The sequence below is a fragment of the Balaenoptera ricei genome, chromosome 2, assembly GCF_028023285.1.
Source record: "Balaenoptera ricei isolate mBalRic1 chromosome 2, mBalRic1.hap2, whole genome shotgun sequence".
NCBI classification, from domain to species: Eukaryota; Metazoa; Chordata; class Mammalia; order Artiodactyla; family Balaenopteridae; genus Balaenoptera; species Balaenoptera ricei.
The window spans coordinates 151,664,218-151,683,627 of record NC_082640.1 but is presented as its reverse complement, the minus strand read 5'-3'; the positions used below and the strand labels follow the sequence as shown (position 1 = coordinate 151,683,627).

Here is a 19,410-nt window from a genome sequence, read left to right as displayed (position 1 = left end):
TAATTTCAAAACACCGAATTCCACCAGTCCATGCCTTTCCAAGCCTCCGCCCTCTTCAAAAGGGAAGAAACCTCCCCTCCCCACCTAGTGAATATATACTGAATACAGTTAACACCTGTAAAGGGCCTAATTCTCTAATGATAGCCTGATTCTCTATCATCAGCTTTGTGTGCCCTCCTTTCTGAGTTTTGTATTTAAGCATTTGCCTAGTCGTGAAGCAAGGAACATAAGGCCGGGCAGAAACACACAGCCTTTCTTAGAACTGGGAGTAAGTCTCATGCTTCTTGACCCAATCTTTCCCATACTTTTCTCTCAATTTGCCACCCTGGATCTACGGAACCAGCCCACTCTCCTTGCCTCTAGGGTACCTCCCAGGCTTTGGATTTTGCCTAAATCGTGGTGATACTCAATTGCTGGTCTAGAGCCATCACCTAGGCCTACCAGGAATATTTAAAGAGGTGCCTTCTCACTCCCATTGCCGTGTAAGCCCCAGTGGGCTACTGATTTTTACTCCGCTCACCGACAAGAAACAAGCTTCCAATGGAGTCTGCCTCCATGGTTAGGAGAATAAGAAAGAGGTGGGCTTCTGCTTGCTCAGCTCACTGTGGCAAACTTAAGCACTGCTGACTCCTATCATAGGAATGCATCCCAGGCTGTAGGCTTTTGGAGAGTTTCTCACAGAGGCTCCAGCTCCTTCACTGAGGGAAACTGTTTATTGAGGGTTGGCCTCCAAGCCCTTGCTTCCAAGCATGGCATCAGTCTGCCCAGAAGTTATCTTCTTGCTTTAAGTGAAACCAAGAGAGCCCCTCTTTGTCCAAGGTCCTCTAAAGTTTATCGGAAAGGGGTGCCCCCAGAGAGTCCTGGTTCTCAAGCTGTTTCCGCACAACGTAGCAGGAACACAGCTTCCTACTAGGACAAGTCCTCAGTTAAGAGAACCAGCTGCAAATCTGTGTCCTTCTAGTGCTCAGACAGCCTTCTTTTCCTGGGCTCTTTTGTCTCATTTTTTCTTATCTACTGCTGCCAGAGAGATCGCACAGACTCTACTTAATCTCCACTAAGACACAAGTTGATTGCGCCTCTCCCACGTCATATCTGATGACTTTTGATTTCAGACCTGCCATTATCTGGGCAGAGACAGCCATAGAAAATGCTGCTGACTTCCTAGTAAAGCCCTGAAATCATCACAGGTTAAAAGCAATCCACACTCACTTCATGTTCCACCCACAATTTTACTGTAGGAAACACAAGGATTGAAACTGAAGTTGATAATCAGAGAAGGAAGACAGTTCTGTGACATGTTTTTAATAGCAATTAATTTTTGCAGAGAAAAATGAGTTTTTTACTAACATGTTTCCCAAACCTTCATCAAATCTTATCCTATTTCCCAGAAACAAATAGCTAGTAAACTCCTGGTCTAACAAAAGTTGGCTGCATTAGCATACAAAAAGTTTTCTGATCACAAAAATAAAGTTTTTTGGCTGACATAAAACTACAGCACATTTTAAAAAAGAAAACGGAAAAGAGTCATCTAGTTATCCATTCCCTTCCCCAGCTCCCATGACAGAATTATGGCAAATGCAATACTCCTGACCCTGTAGCCTAAAGTCTGGGATGGGCCGGGATCTGAATGTACCAGAGACACCATTAAATCACCCCTCCACACCAACTGCCCCCAGCTGACAGGCTGCATCTGACTGACTAAGGGCTATGTGGGGAACAGGGGTTGGGCTCTTCTTGAGTCTGAGACACTTCCGTACTATAGAACATTCTGATCCAGAGTCTTTCCAACTTGTACCTTAAGGACCTGGCAAACTGACAGTGAAGCTACCAGCTGTCGTGAACAGAACTCCTAGCAATTCTGAAAAGCAAAATGTGAATGATACTTCTAACGATCCAAAGGGAAAGAAAAACTTGTCTTAGAGACCAGAAATCCACCAACTAATTTTAAAAATCACATGTGGGAAACACTGAGCAAACACCAAGAGTGGCACACTTTGTGAAAAACAAGTATTCATAAATCACTCATTTAGTCATATGACTGAAAGATCTAGTAGATCAATTTTCTTTCAAGTCAGCAAAGGCATTTCATTCTCGCTTACATGACGATTTCCAGCAAAGTGGGAAACTATCTTCCAGATCAGGGGTTAAAAACCCCAAATGTGTAGATCAGAATCACTGGAGGGCTAGTAAAGAACACAGACCCAGACTTGCTGAAGTAGGAAAGAGCTGGGCCTCTGTATTTTTACCAAATTCCCAGGTGATGTGGATACACACAAAGTTTGAATACCACAAGTCTTTGCTGTATAATTAGAATCACTTTGGGGATGTTTAAAAAAAAAAAAAAAAAAAAAAAATCCCACGCCCAGGCCACACCTAATACCAATTAAATCAGAGTCGCTGAGGGTGGGCCCAAGTGGCAAGAGTTTTAAAAATTCCCCATGTGACTCCAATGTACAGTCAAGTATCAGTGCTTCTCAAACTCGAGTGTGCGTAGAAGTCACCTGAGGATCTTGTCAAACTGCAGATCTAATTCAGTAGAACTAAAGGGACCCGAGATTCTGCATTTCTAGCAAGCTCCCAGGTGATGGTAATGCTGCTGGTCTGGGGACCACATTTTGGGTAGCAATGTGATATATCTGCACTGTCCAATAGGTAGCCACTAGCCACATGAGGCTTTTTAAATTTCAATTTAAATTAATTAAATTTAAAATTAAGCTCCTCGGTCACACAAGCCACATTGCAACTGCTCAATAGCTACATGTGGCTAGTGGCTGCGATAAATTATAGAACATTTCCATTACCTTGTTAAGTTCTACTGGACACCACTGCTTTATCATCCAACTATTAAAAAGTGTGTAAAACCTGTCAGAGGATTAAGTTCAAAGCAAGATTATCGATGGTTTACTTGGACTTTCAGGGGATGGTTGAGGACTGCCTTAAACTGGTTGATTCTGGACATCACTGTCACCAGCGTGGATGGAGGACTCAAAAGCATGCATAGTATATAAGCAAATAATACATAACGAGCAGGGAAACCCTCCAAGGAGAGAAAGTCCAGAATAATATAAAACAAATCAGAAGCCAATAAGAATAAAACAAACGAAACAGGTGTAAGTAGCAAGTGATATACTTAGAGATGGCAGGAGTAGGGGGATCAATAAAGCATATAAATATGAGAAATAACTAGGAACATGGCAGAAAATGGACCAGAGGTTAGGGTCCATGACTTGTAAACAATAAAGAAAATGCTTTTTCAAAGCATCATAAACACAGTATTGGTCAAAACTATATCTGGCTCAAGCCACCATTTTCCAACTCAAAGGAATTTCAGAATAGAGTTGTAAAAATGGCTAAGTATAAAAGTGATTAAAAGGCTTACCATTAGAGAAAACCACAGTGCGGAAGCTACTCAGCAAAATACCTCAAGCATACAGAGGGTAATTATGCAAACTTTCTAGTAAAGAAACAAAAATTGAAGCTAATCTGCAGCAAGAAGAATTTAGGTTAGATTTAAGAAAAACTTCAGCACCAGACAGGTTACCACAGATAGACTTAAGGCCTAGAATAAGTTAGAAAGATGATAGCTTTGGAAATAGGCACAGTCATCCTTGAGCAGATGACTTAGGAGCAGATGCGAATGCAGGATGGATGAGTTGACATCGGGCTAAGACATCTATGCTAAGTCTTCCGATTTTCATACTGTAAGACAGCTTCAGCTGATACAAGGGAGAGGAAAACTCCTTCCCTGGCAGAGGAGAGCAATGAACAGGGGAAAGACAGGCAGTCTCTCCTGTTGATTCCAGGAGGCCAGTGTCGCCCTGGGGAGGACGGCAGGTTATCTGATTTCATCAAGAGCTGGCGATGCCTGGTGTGCTGCTGTTTTGGAAGTGCGGTCAAGTCTGAAGTTGGTTATTTTAGAGCAGGGTTTCTCCACCGTGGCACTAGTGACATTCTGGACTGGATAATTCTTGGTTGTGGGGACTGTCCTGGGGAGGATATTTCACAGCTTCCCCGACCTCCACCTACTAGATGCCAGCAGCACCTGGCCAAAAAAACGCCCAGAAGACAAATGACCACGTAAGGTATCTTCACTGAAAGATAAGGAAACAAATTAAATTTAAAAGGAAAGATATTTCAGGAGCTATCCAGGGGACAAGCAACTAATAACCTTTCGAAAGGGAAATAATAAAACACTGACACATGAAAATTTAAATTTAATCTTTAGAAAAACTTTACAAGTGGAAAAGTCCTAAAACAATTTTTAAGTTAAAGATACTTTTCAGATCTTACAGAAGCTAAAAGACCTAACAGTACAGTAGTTTCCCTGTGGTTTTCATTTTACTCTGCGTGTTTCATTAACGTAGTGTTCAATAACAACGCATGGGATTCTCATTAAAAGATGCTTCCTTTAGTTCCAAAATCATTAACTAAGCAAATTCACTTAGTCTGGTTCCAAAATATTAATTTACTTTAGGTAAACACATGTATAAATTTGTGGATACAATCTCTTAAGAGAGGCACACTAAATTCCTCCCTATGAATATATTAGTCTTGAAAGGTCTGATACCAGCAGTAAAAGCCTGGCCTTGCTGGCTTTGGTCAGCAATCACAGTAGCTGACAAAAGTGGTTTTGTCCACTAGAGGGAACTCAGCTTGTCATATTGTTCCCAGAACAAACAGAAGTACAACAGTGAACAAAATAGGAAAGAGAGAGAAACTTGCGAGGGTGTGTGTGTGTGTGTGAGTGAGTGTGTTGCACACTAGGCTGGGGAGGGGGAAGAGAGGACAGCAGAAAAATAATTAAACTCCAGATCTAAACTCAACCTCTAGGTCACCTTAATATTTGCATAAAGAAGAAGGAAACAAAAAAAAAAACCTAATCACATTTTCAAAGCATTTCTTTTCCCTGTGCAAAATAAATAAAAAGGCAATATCCAAAATCAGGTAGTCTTTTTAAAAAAAAAAATCCCCATATTTTTATAGAAGTCATTAAGATTTCTCTGTTTCTTACTAAAAAGAGTTTATTCCCTTATAAGCCAGAGCTACTAGGCTCTGTTCATTACAAATATTATCTGCACCTAGAATTAACTGCCTGCTAGGCACAGAACAAAGTACATTATTGGGAAGTATAAGTAATTCTTTAAAAGTCTGTTAAATCAATGCTCAGAAGAACCATAGGTAAAGCTTTTAAGTTGGCTGTGAAACAGAAAATTTCGGTCATTAACTATCAAGTGGTTCTTGCAATCAGGACAAATCAGCTTTTTAGTTTTAAAACATTCTTTTAATTACAAAACAATAGTTTCATTGTAGAAATTTTAGAAAATGCAAATCAGCTTAAAAAAGAAAAGAAAAAAATCACCTTCAACCCCACCATCCGCACAAATAACTACTACCATGTGTGTATATATCCTTGTTTTTTTCTATGCATAGAACCAACTTTATTTTTAATCTATAAAAAATGAATCTTTACCTTTTTCCATTTAAATATCTTTCTACATAAATACATACATTTTTATATACAAATATACACATTTATATATATATATAAATTTTTAATTGAGGTATAATTGACATGTAACATTATATTAGGTTCAGATGATTTAACAACATTATGATTTGATATTTGTATATACTGGGAAATGATCACCACAATAAGTCTATTTAACACCTGTTAACTTTTAAATTTTTACGTGGCTGCATAGTATTTCATTGTATGTATCATGACATAGGTACTTTACCTAAACTTTACACTTACAGCATCCCCAGCTGTTGATATTTAGGTTGTCTCCGATCGTTCAGTGTGAAAAGACCTCTAAGGGGGTCCTCTCTTCCTATCTGATGTTGCCACAAAAGCTGCTCTGACACTTATTCCCTCAGAAAAGCCTTACATATAAAACACCAAGTATACAACCTAGACAAAACTCAAAATCGATGCTGACCCGAGTTTTTCCACGTCAGGAAGCCCCTTATCACCATCTTCCCACTTCAGACCGGTCTACGTCCACCTCTAGGGGGCATCCTTCCTGCTCCAAACCACTGCTCCTTTAGGGGGTATCTGCACTTCACTCACAAAATCCTCCCATGTCTTTTGTCTCCTCTCACATATGACTTTCCCATTCCCATTCCCCCAGCGTGCATCCTGACTGTGTATGTGGAGGACGGGGGGGAACTTCCCAAACAATCCACAACCCCCAACTGGTATTTCAAAAACACACAGGCCTTTATTTTGACAATTAAATTCCTGTTACTGCAGAAACTGTGTCCAACTCTACATCCAGAGCTAGAAGCAACTAGGCTTGCAGCAGCTCTGTGATGTGGAAGACAATGCATATTTTTCCTCTCCCTCTGAAAGCATCGTACACATCACAAGGGTTAATGGCCTAATTCTTTATTATCTTCCCTATCCACATCCATCACAAGACACCCTGCCCAGGAAGGCAAGAATGAGAGGTTATTGTTAAGACGGAATGAATGAGACAATGTGCGGCTCTGTTCTTCTGACCTGCCAGTGTGACCCAGGCAGGGGGACTGTGGCCAGGGAGGGGTATGTGCTGGCCTCCACGCATCCCCGCACAGCTGCCCCTGGGTGCTGCGGGCAGAGGAACCTGGCTCAGGGGCCTCCCTCCAGAGCAGCAGCGGGAGAGATGAGGTCGAGGTGCTGCTGAGGGGACGCGATCTCTCTCAGTGAGAACTGGAGCATTAGATCCAATTCCTGGCGGCCCTCTGCTACCTCAGGTACCCCTCAGACTAGAGTGATGAGCGGTTTCGTCTTTAAAATACAAACTATGATGAGCGTCTGAGGATGAGAAGCCACACTGAGGACACCATCTGCACCAGCACTTTGGGAAGAATCCTAGTTGCTTAGATCTTTAACCATAAATCAGAAGCTTAAGAAAACGATGTCATGACATTTGTACACCAAGACGGTAACACATCCACTGCCATCAAGAGCCATACTGTCCCCCCCAGGCATTGGTGAGGAGGGACTTCTATGGAGGTATTTACGGAAAGCAAAGGCATTTCTGGCCATTGGGTTGCCACGTGTTTCCCCACAGAAGCTATTCAAATGCATACTGTACTTTCTGGCAAAATCATATTTCTCCAGAGTTGATGATGAAGACTTTTCTCAAAGACCAGAGCAAGAGCCAAAAGAAAAGGCCACAGAAGAAACAGAATCCTTCTCTTGGGAGTTCAAAGTCTTATTCTACCCATGAGCATACAATGGGCTTCTGAAGTGGAAGAGTTTCAGGAAGTTACTGGAGGTCAAGAGAAGGGCAACGGTTTCTTTGTAGTGCTCTGTGTTTTTCATTCAAAATAAATAAAACAGAAACAAAACAAAAAGAACCCCAAAGTCAAAATACAATTTCGGAGAACACCCCAGGTTCCCCAAAGCCAGACTCACTCTGTCGCCACCATCTGGGGAATGGGCTCATCTAGGAGTTCCAAGCTGTGCAGGATCCAGTAGCAGAGCCATGGGCGGCTGGCATCCAGACACTGCAAAAGGAACAGGGCAGAAAACACACCCCTTATTCAGCATCATTCCAAGACCCTGCTGAAAAGGCAGCAGGGTCTCCAACTGTTCAGTGTGAAAAGGGAGACATCTGTCTCCCTCCTGGCAGCCTGGCAAGGAGGAGGAGGACAACCTATGAACAATCAGTGAATGAAGGACACTTTGCCTGGTGGCCTTAGCCAGGAGCTGAAATGACCATATGTGAGAAAAGGACAATGGGACAAAGGAGTTTAACCTGAAGCCAATGGGTCCTTCCCTGACAGGCATCCAAAGAAGCCGAGCAGAGGACTTCTCACACGCCAGAAAGTTAAGTGCTACTATTTTCTCAGTGCAGACCCAAGAAGATACACAACCTCAGGAAGGGATTTCCTGGAGTAACTCATTCAGTGAGTATCTCCTCATGCCAAGCTCTGGGGGCACAGTAATGAGTAAAATTCAGTTTCTACTCTTAAGATACTTTGTTTAGGATGTGTGTGGTTTTCTGTAGAGGAAGAGGGCAATTAGACAGACACGTAAGTACAAGTGTCTTTCTGGAACAAGGCAGAACAAAACAAATGCATACATATACCTGGATAAACGCTATAATGGGCACATGGAAGAAACTGACTACCTCTGCCTGGGGAGCTGGGAAAGGTTTCCAAAGGTGACATGTGAGCAGGTCTTGATCCTAACTCAAGCCGTAAATATTCAAGCATTCAAGGCTAGGCGGGCAGGCAGTATTACTGCCCCAGTTATACGAATCCAAAGTGTATAAATGAGATCCAGAGAGATGAACTTTTTCCAGATTACAGACAGTAAACGTCAGAGATAAGACAAGACCGCCGGTTTCTAGACTCTCAGTCCAGTGCTCCTTCCATTGGCCCAAACTGCCCTCTTCATACATGTGCACGTAAATGTGCTAGCTCCCCACCTGGGGGCAGCTGGTGTGGTGACAGAAGACAGTGCTGTGGGTTTCAGTGCCAGCTCCTCCTCTCACTAGCTATGTGCCTTTGAGCAAATACTTAATCTTGCTATGCCTATTCCCTTATCTATAAAGAAATAAAGACTTAGCTACCCCCTGGAGTAGCTGTGAGGGTTAAATGAGACAAGGAACAGCAAGCTTTTAGCGCACTCTTCAGTGAATTGTTAGCTGTCACGGTATTAATTGTATCAGGGTTGCCTGGACCCTAATCATTGAGGATTGAATACTGCAAGTCCACAGGCCAAACATAACCCAAGGATGTGTCCTGCTTGTTCCCTGTAGTGTTTTGTTTGTTCCATTAGAATTGGTTGTAACATTTACATGTTGAGAGATCCACAGAGAAATCTGAATTTCTGGCTTCATTTGAAAAAACAAGAAGAGATTCGGCAACCCTGGGTCTGCACTGCTGTTTGGCAGCAACTGGCAGGAACATAGTAAAAGCACGGGTCCTCTGCTTTGCCTCAGTTCCACCCCGCGCACCCTCCCCCAACCAAGCCCGCACCTCTCGTTTATGCTACCCGCTTGGGTCTATAGGCCCAAATTCCTGCTGTAAATAATCAAATGTAGAACCCCCAAATAAAAGCAAATTAAAAGCGGAGCTGCTCTATGTAAAGTGGGGCAGGGAAACTGGCGGCCTCTGGTTCACATTTACCCTCTGGCTGCTACTCAGCCCCTATTCCCAACACCCCTCCCCTCCACCTCCGCTGCCCTCCCCTGAGCCCCTCCGCGGACCCCTAGGGCTCTAAGGTATACTGATTTAAAATCCACTCCACGTTTGGGCATTTTTACAGTGTTAAACCGCAGGACTACTCTCTGGACTTATATACTGGTCCTTTGGCCAGTAGAGAAATTAGATCAGCTTACAGGGCCAAGGGGTGGGGATGAACAGGTATCTAGACCACCTTTTAGCAGTCAAGGGGTGTCTAGAAGAACACCACGTGAACCCCCCTCAGCCACGATGGGGGTGAAAGCCCCACCCCATCTGGGGCCTCCACTAGCTCTGAGGGAGGACGAGACTATAGAGATCGGGTTCTTTCAGAAGTAGGAGTCCCGGCTCTGTGGGGCAAAGCTGCTGCGGACCTGGTTCCCGCCAGAGCCACACGGGATGGTGAGTGAATCTGCGACAGGGCAAGCCCATAGTGTCTTTTTTTTTTTTTTTGCAGTGAAAATTGATTTGTATATTTTTTTACATCCAAACAGTAAAAAAGGAGAAAGATCTGACTGATAATTTGACAGAGAAAGCTCCTGGGCAAGGTGTTTACCTCATAGGCATCTGTCAGCTGTCGGAGGCCTCTCTTCAGGTAATGGAAGTGCTTCTCCCTCTGCAAAATAAGCCTGGAAAGATAAAGAGCTTTGTAAACCTACTCTAACAGCCTCGGCTTCCCCCACTACAGAACACGGGTACGCACACGCACACACTCACTCACACCTTCTGATCATCCCCCCACAGTCAATGAGTAGAAAACAGCAACTTCTTTAGCTCCCCAGGGCGGCTAAACCAGAGAAAGGAGGCCAGCCTCTGAACGTCCCTAATGTGTCTGGAAATGGCGCTGGCAAATGTTTGGAGCGGGGCTTCCCTGGTGGCGCAGTGGTAAAGAATCCGCCTTCCAATACAGGGGACACGGGTTCGAGCCCTGGTCGGGGAGCTAGGATCCCACATGCTGCGGGGCAACTAAGCACGTGCGCCACAACTACTGAGCTCGCGCGCTTCAATGAGAGAGAGCCTGCGTGCTGCCAGCTGCGGAGCCCATGCGCTCTGGACCCCACTGGCCACAACTAGAGAGAAGCCCATGCGCTGCAACGAAAGATCCTGCATGCCTCAACGACGATCCTGCGTGCCGCAACGAACACACGGCGCAGCCAATAAATAAATAAATACAATGTTAAAAAAAAAATTCGTGCAGCCAAAAAATAAGTAAATAAATAAAATGTTAAAAACAAACTCTCCTTCGTGGCTGGTAGCTTTGGGCTAGAAATGCCACCGTGAGCACACTTAGGCAGTAACAAAGTACCCAGAAAGTTCCTCCAGGGTCTAGCTGAGAACAGATACCTTGCGGCTCCCCATCCTGTAAGCAATTTAAATCTGAGTCTCGCCACTTCCCTGATTTGGTTAGCCTCTGTCGTTCTGGTCATTTCTTCTGGGGTCACTTCTCTGAAGTCTGTGGTTTGTACCCTGCCTGCCCCTCACTCATCCGTCTAGTACTCCCTCCCCGAAATTCCACCTCCCACGTGCTGACCCACAGCCCTGGCCTGAGGATCATGTCTGTACTCTGCAGCCAGTCGCTCTCCTCGGCCCTGATGTCAGCAACACTGGCTCTAAGATGGACTGTGCTGACCACGGCCACCTGCACCGGCAGGCAGAGGACAGGGGCTGCACCTCTCGCTGGGTCTTACAGAAGGGGTCTGTGTGATTACGGAAGGAAAGAAAAAAGTAAAGAATTTAAGACATTCACTGTGCTTGCTGATTCCAGAAATGAAATGAAAGAAGAACCACTCTCTTTCCTAGGTATTCAATTCAACAATTGTTTATTGAACTCCCACTGTACTGTGCCCAGAAGAAGTAGTCTTTACTTCAAAAAGTCTTCTAATTCAGTACTGGAAATGAGATAAGGTCATAAGCGGCTACAATATGAGGAAAACTGGGGAGGTTTCATAAAGGGAAAACATAAAATACTAGAGGCTCTAAAGGGTTTGGGGGAGGGCATCTCATTCAGAAAAGAACGATCAGGGAAGGTTGTGTGAACAGGTGGAATTTGAGGTGGGGACCTGGAAGAAGGAGAATATTTTAACAGGCAGAGGAGGTGAGGAGTTGGTGGGAGGACAGTTTAGCCAGGAGGAACAAAAACAAAAGGAACCGACCAGGGCCGTCCAAAAGAACTTCCAGGGATGATGGAAGTGTCTTTGTCTGTGCTGTCCAATAGGTAGCCACGAGCCACATGTGCGTACTGAGCCCTTGAAATGTGGCTAGTGTGACTGAGCAACTGAATTTTAAACTATTTAATTTTAATTAATTTACGTTTAAACAGGTGCAAGTGGCTAACGGCTACTATATCATGCAGACAGGTATAAAGCGTGCAGGGGGAGTGCAGGTCAGGGATTTGGCCTGGCTATTAGGAATGAAAGAGGAATGGTCAAGAAGGCAGCTGAGGCCCTTTTTATAGGGATCTGGGATGCCAGCTGAGGAATTTAACTCAATTTAATACGCAAAGGGAATTTGCGACAACATGGATGGAACTTGAGGACGTTATGCTACGTGAAATAAGTCAGATAGAAAAAGATAAATACTGCACGATCTCACTCATATGTGGTACTCTAGGGCTTCCACCAAAAAAAACAAAAAACAAACAAAAGCCCTGAGCTTGTGGATACAGAAAACAGATTGGCGGTTGCCTGAAGTGAGAAGTGGAGGGGGAGGGCAGTGAAATGGGTGAAGGGGGTCAAAAGGTACAAACCTCCAGTTATAAAATAAATAAGTCATGAAAATGTAATGTACAGCACAGTGATATAGTTAATAATACTGTACTGCATATTTAAAAGTAGCTAGAAGAGTGGATCTCAAAAGTGCTCAACACAAGAAAAAGAATTTATAACTATATATGGTGCTGAATGTTAACTGGACTTACTGTGGTGACCATTTTGCAATATATACAAATATTGAGTCATTATGTTGCACACCTGAAATGAATATAATGTTATGTCAGTTATACCTCAATTTAAAAAAATAGGCAAAGGAAAACCCTGAGGGTTTTCAGTTGAGAAAAAATGACCAGAATTGTGCTTTAGAAAAATTATCTGACCGCAGTAGGTATTCAATATGTGTTTACAAACTGTACTGATGAAAGCACTAAGTGGGGAGAGAGATGAGGTGGGAAGACAGGGCAAGATGCTGTTAAGAGTCAACCAGGTGGGAAGAACTTAGGGTTCTGAGGGCTCCACCTAGCACGGTGCCCAAGACAAGCTGACTGTGGACAGGTGGACTTTAAAGCGCTGGAAGTGTATTCAGGTGGGGATGTCAGTCACATCGCTGGAAACACATGTGAGACCCTGGAGAGAGATCCAGGTGACACAGACGAACTGGGAATCATTTATCTGCAAGCAGGTGACAGGTGAAGCTGCAGGAGTAGAGGACAGAGCAGAGAGAAAACTTTGAAGGCAGAACTGAGGGAAGACCCATCTTTAAGGGCTTGGAGGACCAGGAGCCAGAGGAGAGAAGGAAAGAGCAGTACACAAGCAGAGGAAGGACAAAGGCAGTGTTGCCTTACAGGCCGAGCAGTAGGAGAGAATCTCACGGAGGTTTTTAACAGCGGCCAACAGTGCAGTAAGAGTGAGGAAAAAGAGGACAAACTACAAAGTGGCTGGTGCCCTTCAAGAGAGTTCAGGGAGTGAGGAGAGCAGATTCCAGGTCATAAAGAAGAGACGGCCAGACTCAATTTCTCTCTCAAGGAGGTCCAGGGCTCAGGGCTCAATGAGCACAGGGACAGGTGGGCTTTAAGCACTGGAGGTGTATTCAGGTGAGGGCGTCGGGAGGAGGGGTGAGTCTGAAAATAATGAATGAGTCTACATTCTCAGAGACAGAAACAATGGGAGAGTGTGAAGTTAGACAAACAGAGGACTCTGAAGTGTGGAAGAGGGAAACCAAGGAAACGGGGGACGGCCTCAGTTTTCTCAGGAATTAGGAGGCAAGACCTGGGAGAGTGTGGGTTGGCCATCGTGGGGAATATGTTAGGAAATCTACACAAGATGAATGAAGGATGATACACCGGAGTGAAGGCCCAGCTGAAGCTGAGGAGTATAAACTTTTGATGAAGCCATTCAGAAGGCACTGTTGTATGATTTCTTTTCTTGGCAATCTTGCTAGGACCCTTTAGCAGAAGCAGCGACATGGGTGCTGTGGTTAGGGCTCGTAAGACGGGAAGAGCAGAAAGGTAGAGGTGTGAGGGAACGGAATGAGATCAGCGGACAGCTGAAGAGAGCACACCGCGTGGCCTGGCCCCGGCTGGGCAGGCTGAGTGTGGCCAGCACAGGTGTGATGGGCGAGAAAAACCAGGAGGGCACAGGAGACCGTTAACAGGGCAGGCAGGGACCCACTCAAGAAGTGAGAGGAGGCTGAGAAACCCAATCCAGGTGAGGGCAAGCACAGAATTTGGAGGCGGGAACTCCTGACTTCTAACTATGAAAGGATCAAGTCACAGAGGGTTTTCTACAGGTCAGTTCTTTTCAGTCTGAAAAATAGTCAGAGGAATTTGAATACGCCAAATACCCTGGGATGCTAAGCCACAGAGGAGAGAAGGGAAAATACTCTGTTCCAATAAAGAGAACACTTTCCACCTCATTTAAAATGTCGGGCAAGACGGCATGAAATGTTTCTTGTGAATAAAATTTTGTGATCCTAAGTGTAATGCTGGGGAAAGGGACCGGGTATTGACTGGAATTCGCTGTTGGGTCTGCCTGCCTACTGCATACCCTATAACCCCGTGAAGGGAGATTGCATCTAGCTTCAGCACCTGGGCCCAGCACAGAGCAGGCTCTCAACATTTACTGTCGAATGAACAGAGGAATGGTAGCGTCAGTTTCTGACTAGCCGAGAGAGACTTCTCCCTGGGTACGTGTCCTGTCAATTAAAAAGAATGACAAACCTCAAAGGGAAAGTTAAAATGCGAGCAAGCAGAGAGGACAAGGAGGGGGTGGTTAGATTGCAGATGGCATCCGCTCTGGCTCAGGGGTACTTCCTATCAGTCTCTCGCGTGGTCACACATGCCGCACTGCAGGAGACCTGTCAGCCAGGGGTTAAACTTCCCTGGAGGACTCGGTATTTCTAGAGAGCTGAATTAAGCCACAAAGAAATCCTTCCCCTTATTGTGGGGAAAAGAAAAAACCAACCCTGGAGAACGAACCCTTTCCCTTGTCTTCTCACTCCTATCATTTGACAAGGGGCTTGTCAGTCCTAGGAAATGAAAGACCTCAGAGGCAAAGGCTTTTCTACGTGTAGGGAGGAAGAGACTCTGGCTACTCCTCGGGATCCTGAAGTGACAAGAAGCTGCCTGAAGCCTCACCTGACCAGAAACATCTAACTGAAAGAAGCTTCAGGCACCTTTCCTGCAGCTCTGAGTCGGTCCCTAGGGGTGGGACCTGAGGCAGCCCCAAAGGGGGCTCCCCAATAGCTCTCCTCCCACCCTGAACCCCACTCACAGATAGCCAGGCCCTGGGAGCCCTGCTGAGAGGGAACTAGTGAATTCCTTTAGCTGGTTTCATCTGAAGACCAACTTTAGCCACAAGCAGGGGAAGAGAAATTTCTTTCAGTGACTCTTTCCACAAGGGAAACTGTCCTTTCACTTTCATCCACTTAATCACAAACACACATACACATGCACGCAAGCACACACACAAAAATGCTAATATGTAAATGTTATTCTAAAATCTCTGGAAATGTTTGTTTATCTAGAGCTTCAAGGGCCACAATGCTGATTGAATTTTAACTTCTTCTTTGAGGTTTATGATTCTTTTAAATTGAAGGGACATATATCCAGTTTCTTTTGGTCAGACAGAGACTGTACTAAGAGCCTTACTGTTATGGACTAAATTGTGTCTCCCCCCCCATCCCCAAATTTCATATGTTGAAGCCCTAACCCCCAGTGTGACTGCATTTGAAGATAGGACCTTTAAAGAGGTATTTAAGGTTAAATGGGAGCTGGTGATCCTATAAAAAGAGTAAGTGACACTGGGGAGGAGTCCACACAGAGAAAAGACCATGTGAACACACAGTGAGAAGGCAGCCTCTGCAAGCCAAGGAGAGAGACCTCAGGAGAAACCAACCCTGCCAGCACCCTGATCTTGGAATTCCAGCCTCCCAAACTGTGAGAAAACAAATTTCTGTTGTTTAAGCCACCCCATCAGTGATATTTGATTATAGCAGCCCTAGCAAACTAATACTCTTACCATTCTTTTATTCTAAAGTCACCTCTAGATCTAAAACTCTTTTCTGTGTGGGGCGTTAGAAAAGAAAAGCTAGAGCTCTTTCCCTTTCCTTTCTGAATAATTCAGCCCCAAAGCCATTCAGTTAGGTGGAGCAGAACAAGCCAGGCTCTGCGCAGGAGTGGGGTGGCAGGGCGCACTGCAGGGCATGAGTGCTCAGCTGGCTGAGGAGGGCGTCTGTGTGGCTGTGGAGAGAGGGGTGGGAGATTGGGACACACAGGAATGACCAAATAAATACATATATTTGGGATATTGGCAGTCTGGTTCCACCGTTGGAGAAGTAACTTAGAAATACTTGTGTAGGGCTTCTCTGGTGGTGCAGTGGATAAGAATCTGCCTGCCAATGCAGGGGACACGGGTTCGAGCCCTGGTCCAGGAAGATCCCACATGCCGCGGAGCAACTAAGCCTGTGCGCCACAACTACTGAGCCTGCGCTCTGGAGCCCGCGAGCCACAACTACTGAGCCCGCGTGCCACATCTACTGAAGCCCGTGTGCCTAGAGCCCCTGCTCCGCAACAAGAGAAGCCACCGCAATGAGAAGCCCACGCACCGCAACAAAGTGTAGCCCCTGCTCGCCGCAACTAGAGAAAGCCCGTGCGCAGCAATGAAGACCCAACGCAGCCAAAATAAATAAATAAAATAAATAAATTTATTTTTAAAAAAAGAGAGAGAGAGACAGTCACTCCCTTGGTAACTATGTTCTTTGAACTCATTTGTTTAATAACTACCTTGCCCATGAGACTGAGAGCCCAGCAGGAGCAGGACCTGGGTCAGCCTTGCTCGCCCTGTTCCCAGAGCCCAGCAGTGCCTGATCGCCTAGATACCGTTGCCAAACGGGTGAAGGAATGAATGACTTTAAATGAACACAGCAGACCGAATGACAGCAAACACATTCCCTCCCCCTAAACGTGGACCATCCCTGAGACTCATGCCTTTGTTTGTGACAGAAGAGAGAACAGGGATTCAGTCCATTGTTGGCTGCTGGGAGGGTTTTAAACCCACTAAAGCCAGGGGCTTCTCCAGTCAAAAAGTAAGCCTCTGGCGCATAAGCAGTAAGTCACTTGAGAGAGGATGGGAGGGAAGATGAACTTACTTGTATGAACCTTGGAAAGAACAACAGTATGAAGGACCACATCTTTTAACTGCTCAGGATTTGGAAAATGCTAAAGTATCATCACATACAGAAATGGCAGAAAACATGGAAGCTGAGCAGGTGCCCGTATGAAAACTGCTTTGAGAGCTTAACTCAGAGCATTTTGGCTTCAGAGCAACTGCCAACACTTAACCTTTAGTGCTCTATTAGCATTATCAATATTTCCCCCTTCCAAGGAGCACCAGGCTACTTTTTCCCAAGAAAAAAACAATGTTTTGTTTGTTTGTTTTTTGGCCACGCTGCACAGCTTGAGGGATCTCAGTTCCCAGACCAGGGACCGAACCTGGGTTACGGCAGCGAAAGCCTGGAATCCTAACCACTAGGTCACCAGGGAACTCCCCAACAATTTAAACATTTTATTTGAGTGTGTGTGTGTGTGTGTGTGTGTGTGTGTGGTTTATGCATTTCAGGTGTCTTACTAAAGCTAATATAATACATGGAAAAGGGTAAATTCATAAGCATGTGAAACTGTCAGAATGACTAACCATGGGGAAAGAGAAATTAACTTTTATGGGAAAGCAGGATACTGATAAACAAAACTGTTCAAAGCATGGTCCAAAAGCTCCTTGGGAGAGACCACCTCACTCCAGGAGAGAATGCATGTTTCACAGTCTGAGAGTGAGGAAAATCATTTCTGGGATGGGGAATAAACTGTAGAATGTAACAACATTCAGCTTCAGCCTTGAATTTCAGCCCAATCTTCTATTTGGCGGTGGCTCTGAAAGGCTGAATAGATGGATGCCTCGCTCAGCACCATTCCTGGCATCCCTGGACCTGGGCATGGTCAGTGATCCTGGGGGTGTGTGTGATTCTGCCACATCTCATCAGCAGCATGACCTCAGAAACACAAACAAGCCATGTCACCTAGATTAATTGCTCTATCTGAATATTCACTTTAGCTAACAAGGAAGTTTTTGTCCCTGCCATATAATACTAGATTTTTAAAATTTGACTACTAAAATGTTAAATATTGTAATTGTGATAGTAATTTAAAATGCTGATAAATTTTCATATTTATTCTTGAACCCCAGAAGCTCATTCTATGGTGAAGATGTTTGGCTCCAGCCTTATATTGATAAGTTGATTTACATTCTCAGCCATGTGGCCACAGTGTGTAATATCTCTAATATTAATTAGCATGCTGTGACATAAGATGCTAATTAGCATCCTTTAAAACACTCATTTTCATAGGCAACAATGACAAAATGGGAAATGTCAGATTCCTGACATAAACCCAGAGCCCTGGTATATTCTATTTCCACAAAGGATCCAAACCCAACAGAAATATTTTTGTTTTCCACCCACACCTGACCTAAGACCTATGAATCAGGGGATTTTACTCCTTTACTGTCCTCTACCACCACTCCCAAAACACAGCTTCTTCCCAGATTATAACCTCCCATTCTCCCTCCCATCTCAGTAAGAATAAAAGGAAAAGTCCAAGGGCTCTATTCTGATGGTGGGTGAAAAAGGAATGTCAAATGACCAAAGGTCCCTTTGGAAATACAGAGCATATGTGTCCAGAGCTGGAGACAGGGCACAGTGACTCAGAACACAATCAGGCGAGTCATCGAGATGCAACTCTAACCACAAACCCCTCCTGAAGCCACCATGCCCCTCACCATCACCAAGTCCTACCACCTCTGGGGAAACAGCCTATACCGGGCAGAGAGCTCCTTCTCCCCAAGCTGTTTACACAAATGGTGTCATTTGCTAAGCTCCAACTGTGGCTCACGACAAGAGCAATAATTCATTTATTGAGGTCTGGGCTATGGGTTAAAGTAGAGATTTAGGTTAGCAGTTTGGAAGAAGACTCCTCTGGTTAGTTGATGCTTTCCTTTTCTTTTCCAGGGAAGAAAGATGAAGAGGACTTTTCCACCTGTCTTTCCATTTTTCCAACTGTTTTCTGCCTTGGCTAATCAGAATATTTTAACTAAATTTCTTCTCATGGAAATAAGGGCAAAATGGAATGGTGGCAAAGAAAAGACACAAAGTTAACTCAGGCTAGAAGTATCTGTAATGCTCCAGTAAGCAGAAGTACCCAGAGACTGACTTGCCAGGAGTTAGTGTGTTAGGAGGCCTCAGGAAATTGGGAGACATGATAAAGGAGGTCAGGCTGGACCTCAGACCCTTCAGCTTCCCATCCAGAGAGAATCAGCCAGCAGCCCAACTAGACTACGTCCAGAGACCATCAAGGAAAAGTGCTATAACATTAAGATAAAACAATGACCAAATACAATTTGGACTACTGATCAGGAAATATAACACAGGACAGTTTCAGAGAAGCAATCTGTGATTAGAAGAGAAATGCTAATAAATGAAATAACTCATGAAATTCTAGTGTGATACATTATAAAATTGGGGGAAAAAAAGAGAAAATGAAAGTTCAAATTAATAAGTTTCTGCTTATAATCCTCCTTTTGGAATTTCTGACATCAAAGAGCTCAGAAGACTTCAACTTACTAAGCACCAAGGAAAACAAAAGGCATTTTATTTCTCACTTGAAATGTCGCCCTTGGGAATCTGCTGCACAATCACCAGTAAGGGCCAGGCTGGGAGAAGCTCAAACTTCTCACATTTTCCCAGTCAAGTTGTAATATACATCAAAGGAATCCATCCTTTGCCATCCCCCTGGACTCTACGTCTGTTTCAAAGTGTTATATGAAAACCTTGAGAGTTCTGAACACCAGCGCAGCAGGTCAGAACTAAGCTTCAAAGTCATGAACTTCGTCTCTCCACCTTCAGAGCTCAGAGTTCAGGCCCTGAGGGCATCCCCATGTAACACCTGATGGCTCAGTTCAAGTGAGCAGCTCC

At 44.5% G+C, this 19,410-nt stretch overlaps 1 protein-coding gene across 3 annotated transcripts in view; it reads right to left on the bottom strand.

The window, feature by feature from the left end:
* Positions 1 to 19,410, bottom strand: part of FNTB (farnesyltransferase, CAAX box, beta) — a 73,946-nt gene that overhangs the window by 33,639 nt on the left and 20,897 nt on the right. For all 3 annotated transcript variants that reach the window (XM_059914452.1, XM_059914453.1, XM_059914454.1), the window contains exons 3-4: positions 9,734 to 9,806; positions 7,403 to 7,494 (exon numbers count right to left, since the gene is read on the bottom strand). In XM_059914452.1, coding sequence (XP_059770435.1) covers positions 7,403 to 7,494; positions 9,734 to 9,806 — 165 coding nt within the window. The remainder of the gene's footprint in view (positions 1 to 7,402; positions 7,495 to 9,733; positions 9,807 to 19,410) is intronic.